Source organism: Hordeum vulgare, chromosome 3H, assembly GCF_904849725.1.
Source record: "Hordeum vulgare subsp. vulgare chromosome 3H, MorexV3_pseudomolecules_assembly, whole genome shotgun sequence".
Classification (NCBI taxonomy): domain Eukaryota; kingdom Viridiplantae; phylum Streptophyta; class Magnoliopsida; order Poales; family Poaceae; genus Hordeum; species Hordeum vulgare.
In genome coordinates, this window is record NC_058520.1 from 467,187,324 (window position 1) to 467,194,415 (window position 7,092).

Genomic DNA, 7,092 nt, shown 5'->3' on the forward strand with positions numbered 1-7,092 from the left:
ATGATGGCGATGATTTCCCCCTCCGGGAGGGAAGTTTCCTCGGCAGGATCGTCCTGCGGGAGCTCTAGATTGGATATGCTCAAGTTCCGCCACGTGGCGGCGGCGAAACCACGAAAAAGCTCCCGAATGATTTTTTTCTAGAATGAAACCCTTCATATAGCAAAAGAGGGGGGCCAGTGGGCCGCCAGGGTGCCCACAAGCCCTGTTGCCGTGGCTAGGGGGGTAGGCCGCGACAACCAGGCTTGTGGGCCTCTGGTTGATCCCCTCTGACACTTCTTTCGCCCAATATTTTTTATAAAATCCAAAAAAAATCCACGTTGATTTTCAGGACATTTGGAGTTGCACAGAATATAGCACTCAGACTTGCTCCTTTTCCAATCCAGAATTCCAGCTGCCGGTATTCTCCCTCTTCAAATAAACCTTGCAAAATAAGAGAGAAAAGGCATAAGTAAAGTTCCACAAAGTATAATAACAATCCATAAAGCGATAAATATCAACATGAAAGCATGATGCAAAATGGACGTATCATCCATCTCCTTCTTTTTAGTGCCCTCGACAGGGCCCTAGTGTTGCCCTCTGCTGGGGGCTCCGGGCTTGTCAAAGCCCCCGACTCGGAGGCCACCAAGACGGGTGTGTCCCGAGGCCCCCCTGTGGCCTCCGAGAAGCATCTCCCACGGGGCAAAGCGAGGCATCGCCCGGGCAAAGTCTCCCCCGTTCTTGTACTTGTACAAGGGGCGCCCCTCACGGGGGAGTCTGCCGACGGTTTTGTCGAGCAAGACCCGAAGCACCCGGTCAAGCGTGTCGATCTGCAGGCACCCCAGAGGGAGGAGTCATGCCCAACACGGGCCCGGGGGCTACTATCGCCCCCCTGGGACCGGTGTGCCGAGGCCCATCGACATGTGGCCCAAGGCTCGGCCCATCGATGAGCTAAACGAGGAAGACCCTCACGAGGGTCCTAGCCTCGTGAGAGAAGCATCTGAGGATCATTGTCAAGGACTGCAAAGGGGCGCTCACTACGGGGGCGCGCCTCGAGGCCCTCGCGGGGCGGATTCGCCAAGGGCATTACGGCAAGGCCCCACGACCCTGCACCTCTGCGTGGATGATGCAGGCTGCGCAGGAGTGGTGCTAGCAGGCACAGACATGGAGGATTTCCTCTTCCGTGATAAGAGAGCTGGGCCAGCTCGCGTGCTCCCGAAGCGACTCCCGAAGGTTCCCGATCGGTGTAAGAAAGTTGGGGGCTCGACATGACGGAGGTCACCTCCTAGCCCACCGGCGCGTCACGAAAAGAGGCTTTTGCACGCGAAGACCACCATTGTCAGGGCGGTCTACAGTCATGCCCCCTTTCAAAATGGTCGTTGTGGCAACCCTTCCCGCCAATGTTTTCGGGGGGAAGAGGACCAAGGGCAGTATAAAAATAGAGGTCCGACCTCCTTAGTAGGGGATCCAGTCCCCACCATCTCCACTAGGGCAAGAACCCACCTTTGTACTCGTCTTCCACCTCAAGCAATCCCAAAACAAGCAGCAGTAGGATTTTACACCGCAAGGCGGCCCGAACCTGGGTAAACTGCCGTGTATTATAGCTCGCTTCCCTTAACTCGTGCCCCCGAAGAGTCGTTGTGAAGTTAAGAGGGAGAACATGGTTGTGGAGCAAGCGCACCCTAGGGTTCAAATCTTTCCTTGGATCTGCGAAGCCCCGATTCCGAGAGACATGACCTTGCAAAATGTGCTCAATGGCATTTGACCGAACACCTGCCAGGCTTGCTGTCCGCCATGGACGTCGTCGACAGGGGAGGAGGAGTGTACGTGCCTACAGATGGGTCGTGGGTGGACGACACCATTGTAAAATGTAAGCGGACGCGTCGGTGCTGGGTGCGGAGGTCCGACAATGCGTGTGCGGTGACCGAAGAGGCACATCGACGGTGTGGGAGGAGGAGGATAAGGCTGCAAAAGTAAGAGATGGATTGAAAGAAAATGAGATCGGGAGGGGCGATTCAGTGGGCCGGGGTTTCGGAGTCCTACATGTGTGTTGTGTGGACTCTCGTAAAGCCCCAACTTTGATTCTAGTCTAAGAAAAAAAGTGTGTCCGGATTTTCTCGGTGGCCCGATACATGTCCTTGTTGGATAATAGGACACGTGTGCGACGTTAGCGGGCGGGTTAAGGGTCGGTGTTGGAGATGATTAATTGCTTTGCTTGTACATGATGTAACTGTGATCACAACCGAAGGAGGTTTTGAGTGTAAAAAAAAACTATTTTTCTTTCTTGAGAAATGGAATTCTGCAACACTTCCTATGGAGATCCTACCAGCAGGTGTTTTCTTTGGCATTCGAGCTCCCATGCCGTACAGTACATAACCTGATTGCCCGAGCAAATTACAGTGGTATGGGCAAATTGCGGCAAAGATCGGCTGATGTCGCCGAAGCCCAGGTCGCGAGTCTGCTGCCGAGTCTGTACCGCTGGAATGGAATGAATGATGATGCCGATAGACGCCCACAGGCAGCATCGGCGCAGCGGTAACCGTAACCCTGTCTGACCTCATTCACAGCGGTCCACCTCCCCCATTCCCCCTCCATGGCCGTCGCCGCCGCCGCCTCTCGCGCCGCCGCCCGCTTCCTCTCTCCGCGTCTCCTCATCGCCTCGCGCCATCTCCAAGCAAGTACGCGCGCTCTCCTCCCCTCTTCTCTTCGTATTCCTAACTAATCCCCGTAGCGTCACCCTCCCTCATGCGGGATTGCTTCCCATGCCCGCCGCCCCGCAGGTGCGTCAGAGGGATCGGCGAGGGACGCGTCCACGAGCTTCATCCATCCCGCCGCCGTCGTCCACCCCGACGCCGCCATCGGCCAGGTGAAGGCTCCCGCCCGCGCTCCATGCACGCACACGCGCGCACCGATCGCTCCCTCCCCCCCTCCCATCTCTCGCAGCTTTTGCTTCCGGGATGGGCGGATGGCCGAGTGAGTTTCTCGATACTCGTGGTGGCGCACGCATTGCTTACTTCAGTATTATTCCCCGACCATCCCACCCATGGAGCCGCTGTGCCTGGGCTAGCTGTTGGATCTGGCCCATGCGAGGCTCGTGTTTACCTGTGCCTTCCGAATGCGATGCTCCGTAATCACTTTCTGCTGCCGTGGAAATATGCTGCTCTCTCTTGGGATCTTCAGGCTGTTGGCATGCGCTCGCTAGTTCGGCGTCGTATCGTAGAAAATCAGTGTTTTTATGTGCTCTGAACCATTTTGCAGGGTGTCTCAATAGGCCCATTTTGCACCGTGGGGGCTTCAGCGAGGATTGGTGATGCATGTCAGTTACACACAGGGAGTCATGTCACCGGACATACCGAGCTAGGAGAAGGATGCGTTGTTCACACGTACGATGACGTCTCTCCCTATTTTCTGTTCCTGCTTTTCTCTCTTTTGGTAATCCATAAAGGCTTGCATTGTCTGGTTTGTAAATTCAAATTGGTATTAAACTAGAAATAGACACGAGAAATAACCTGTAAGTTTGTTCCAAGATTGAGTACAAGCAAAAGTAAGGTTAAGTTGTTACGGCCATGACTTGAGTAACATCAGAATGTGTTGGTGGAGGTCGGTACTGAACTACTGGTAGTATATTGTTTTGGTAGGGATTCAGAAATAGTTCACATCACATCTGCAAACCAAGCCCACACTTTTGCACAGGTAAACCCAGGTGTGGGCTGGTTCCACCACAAGGAACCTAACCATCTAACCACGAGTCTTGGACCTGAACCCATGTGTGGGCTGTCTGAAATTTGCAAAGTTTCAGGATAGTCCATGTTGCAAATTCGATGATAAGTGAAATATGACATGTCAGTAACATACTTTTACCCCTATTCATACTGTGGAATTTAGTTTCTGGCAGTGGTGCTATTCTTGGTGCAGATTTACCTGGACGGACAGTTATTGGGGAAAACAATGTAATTGGGAACTATGCCGTGGTTGGTGTTAAGTGCCAAGATCTCAAATATAAGGTTAGCAGCAACTTGACTTTGGTGTGATAAGGTCATATAGTGCAGTGTTTGCTTAGCATTTTCCATTCATGCAATCTTATTCAAGACAAGTACTTTTGTGTTTATGTTTTGTCAATCATTTTTTTTTTTGCTTACACATGAACACTTACATTCACAATGACGAGAATTTCATCTGGCTACTTGAAATCTTATGCTTTGCCCAGAACAATAATGCTTTTTCCCTCCTGTTCAGCCAGGAGATGAATGCTTTCTACACATTGGTAACAACAATGAGATCAGAGAGTACTGCTCTATTCACCGATCTTCTAAATCTTGTGACTGCACGGTATTCAGGTTCCCTATAATTCAGATATATTTGCTGAGCTCATTTCTCCCTTTTTACGAGCAAGCATTTTTTTTATAGGTTATTGGTGACAATAATCTCATAATGGGGTCCTGCCATATAGCACATGACTGCAAGATTGGTAGCAATAACATCTTCGCTAATAATACTCTATTTGGTGGCCATGTTATTGTTGAAGTGAGTAATCATTTTACCGTGATAACCTCCACATTTTCTTAGTCAAGAGCCCCGTTCTGCATTGATAAGACTTTATTGTTTCAGGACTACACTCATACTGCTGGGGCTGTCGTTGTCCATCAATTTTGTCACATTGGATCATTCTCATTTCTAGGCGGGGGCTCTGTGGTATGTTTGGTCTGCAAACTATAAACATTCATGTGCTTTAGCTGTTCCTTTTTATTGGAATAATTCTTATGGAAAGAGTTGATATCGAGGGCATGTGGTTTAATTATGGATCAACCATCTCCATTACCCACAGCCAAATTGTACTTAATAGATAATGCAAATAGTAAATACAAAACGAGGTAACTAAAGCAGAGAATCAGTGTACATGGTACACCTTACCTAATATTGCTTTTCTAGGCACAGGTGCATGATCATACAAAATTATGAAGTATTATTGCATGGAGGCACTCATGCCAAATGTCATTTGGCGTGATACAACCTCATCTATCTGTCAGCAGGGCCTAATCGCTGAGGTGGAAGTGAGGCTCTGTGGATATCCGGACAACTTGATTAGCTCATTGCTTAATTGAAATTATGCGCCTGTTCTCCTTTATGTAGAGAGCAACCTTAATAATTAAACGCGCATAGAACTGTTGTTACCACCATCTTCAAGTTGTTAGCCTGTCCCTGTGACTGCAATTCACAATGTTTAAACTTTGAATATTTCGTCTGTAGATTATGAATTCGTTCATTTCTATTTAAATCAGGTTGCACAAGATGTTCCAAGATACACGATGGTTGCAGGTGATAGAGCAGAGCTTCGTGGTCTGAATCTTGAAGGTCTCAGGCGCAACGGTTTCTCGGACCAAGAGGTTTGCTTATATTATTAAAATTAGAACCCTTATTGATATCATACCTGCAGTACTTGTCTTTCGTCATTTGACACTTGAATTAAAGAGAGTACCTAAAATAGTATTCTTTGCTTCTCATGTTCCGTTTACTGATACGGGCAAGATGTTCTTGAATAGATCACACATACTAAACAATCACTATTTAGATATTACATGGCTAGAATGACCTTCCATAGTAATGTTCCAAAACAGCGAAACAGGAGCAACGAGGCAATGCAAGCAGAGGGCCGTGAGTAGAGTTGTACTCCCTCCGTTCCTAAATATAAGTCCCTGTAGAGATTTCAATAGGAGACTACATACGAAGTAAAATGAATGGATTTACATTCTAAAGTATGTCTATGTACATCCGTATGTAGTCTCTTAGTGAAACCTCTAAAAAGACTTATAAGTATTTAGGAACGGAGGGAGTATAAGTCATTAGGCAATACATGCATTAGGAAGCGGAGACTGTCATGTATTTCCCTATACAGAAATCTTATTCAGAAGTGCCAAGAATCCATAAACAAAGGGTTTATGAGTTTTTTTTTAAACTACCACCATAAGCACAAACTCTCTTTACTTTCTGCCCCATTTTCTTGAGGACTCCTGGAGGGTTGGGTTTTAGTTCCTAAACACTAGTAGCTAGATGTTTGCACTCAGGTAAATTATCTATCTCTCATAAGATTGTTATGGATTCTTCATAACATCCAGGTACGGAGCCTAAGGAAAGCATATTGGAAAGTATTTATGCCAGCCAGTAGTTCCCAAAGCAACTTTGAAGACCGACTCGCTGAACTGGTATGCACAATTGTTCTTTTTTTGTGTGTTACTTGCATAGTTGCATTTTCTTTCTTCCGTGCATTTATACCACTCCATAATAACAGGAACGTGAAATTGAGCTATTGGAATCTCCCTCTGTATCCTGTATGGTGGAATCTATTCGCACCTCATTTGACCAAGGACGTCGTGGCATTTGCAAATTCAGAAGTTGGAACATCTCATAAGCTTGTAAGTTTATCAAGTTCAGTTGTGCAGAGAGTTGTACTAGGATAGTATTGTTGGGAATATATGAGCTCATTTTATTTCTAGATCTACCAAAGAGATATGCCAAATCCCTATTAAGGAGAGACCTTTCCAGGAAGGTGGATCACGATTCACAGTGAGCATATTGAAAATGCCTGATGAATGTGGCTGCTTTCAGGGATGCTGCTGCCCCAGAAGTTGTTTTTTGGCATCACTATGTTTCTGCGATCTATATTTGCTGGTCATTATATTGGTTTGGTTTTGTTACTTCTGTGCCAATGTTGACTGTATTATCTTCTTTATTGTAAGGTCTAAATTGTGTTTTTTTTCTTTTTCTTTTTCTGTCTGCAGGCAGCCCACCCCATTCTATGGACTGCTCAGTTTCAATTCTCGTGTTCTTCTATACCCAATGCATGGATACGCCATACAGACAGCGAGTGGGTGCCAGCCAATCCAGATGAAACTTGGGTTGTGGAGAAGATGATTGTCGCGCCGATCATAGGGAGGCTGTGTCTAGTAGTACTAGTTTTCTTGCCTCTTGGATGTACAATCCTTGTACTATATCTCATAGTTGTACACTACAAATTCGACATGGCCTTGTTTTTGTTCAGAGATGTCTTTGGATCTGAGGCTCTAAGCTGTAAGATCCGGATGACATTATTGTTGTAGATGCACATAGCCCCTTTTCTTA

At 47.2% G+C, this 7,092-nt stretch overlaps 1 protein-coding gene across 1 annotated transcript; it reads left to right on the forward strand.

Moving 5' to 3' along the window:
• Nucleotides 1–2,475: 2,475 nt before the first annotated feature.
• On the forward strand, nt 2,476–7,092 carry LOC123444308 (probable acyl-[acyl-carrier-protein]--UDP-N-acetylglucosamine O-acyltransferase, mitochondrial). Its single transcript, XM_045120991.1, has 11 exons — nt 2,476–2,654; nt 2,757–2,842; nt 3,235–3,359; nt 3,872–3,980; nt 4,213–4,305; nt 4,384–4,500; nt 4,585–4,668; nt 5,256–5,360; nt 6,090–6,176; nt 6,263–6,386; nt 6,753–7,092. The coding sequence occupies exons 1-10, from the start codon at nt 2,570–2,572 to the stop codon at nt 6,380–6,382; spliced, it is 1,011 nt and encodes a 336-aa protein (XP_044976926.1). The 5' UTR covers nt 2,476–2,569; the 3' UTR covers nt 6,383–6,386; nt 6,753–7,092.

Bases quoted from the DNA above. Each gene is read 5' to 3' on its own strand.
- LOC123444308 (XM_045120991.1), top strand. From the start codon at position 2,570: ATGGCCGTCGCCGCCGCCGCCTCTCGCGCCGCCGCCCGCTTCCTCTCT. The intron at 4,306-4,383 runs GTATTCAGGTTC...TTTTTTTTATAG, and splicing joins CTAAATCTTGTGACTGCACG to GTTATTGGTGACAATAATCT. The intron at 4,501-4,584 runs GTGAGTAATCAT...TTATTGTTTCAG, and splicing joins GTGGCCATGTTATTGTTGAA to GACTACACTCATACTGCTGG.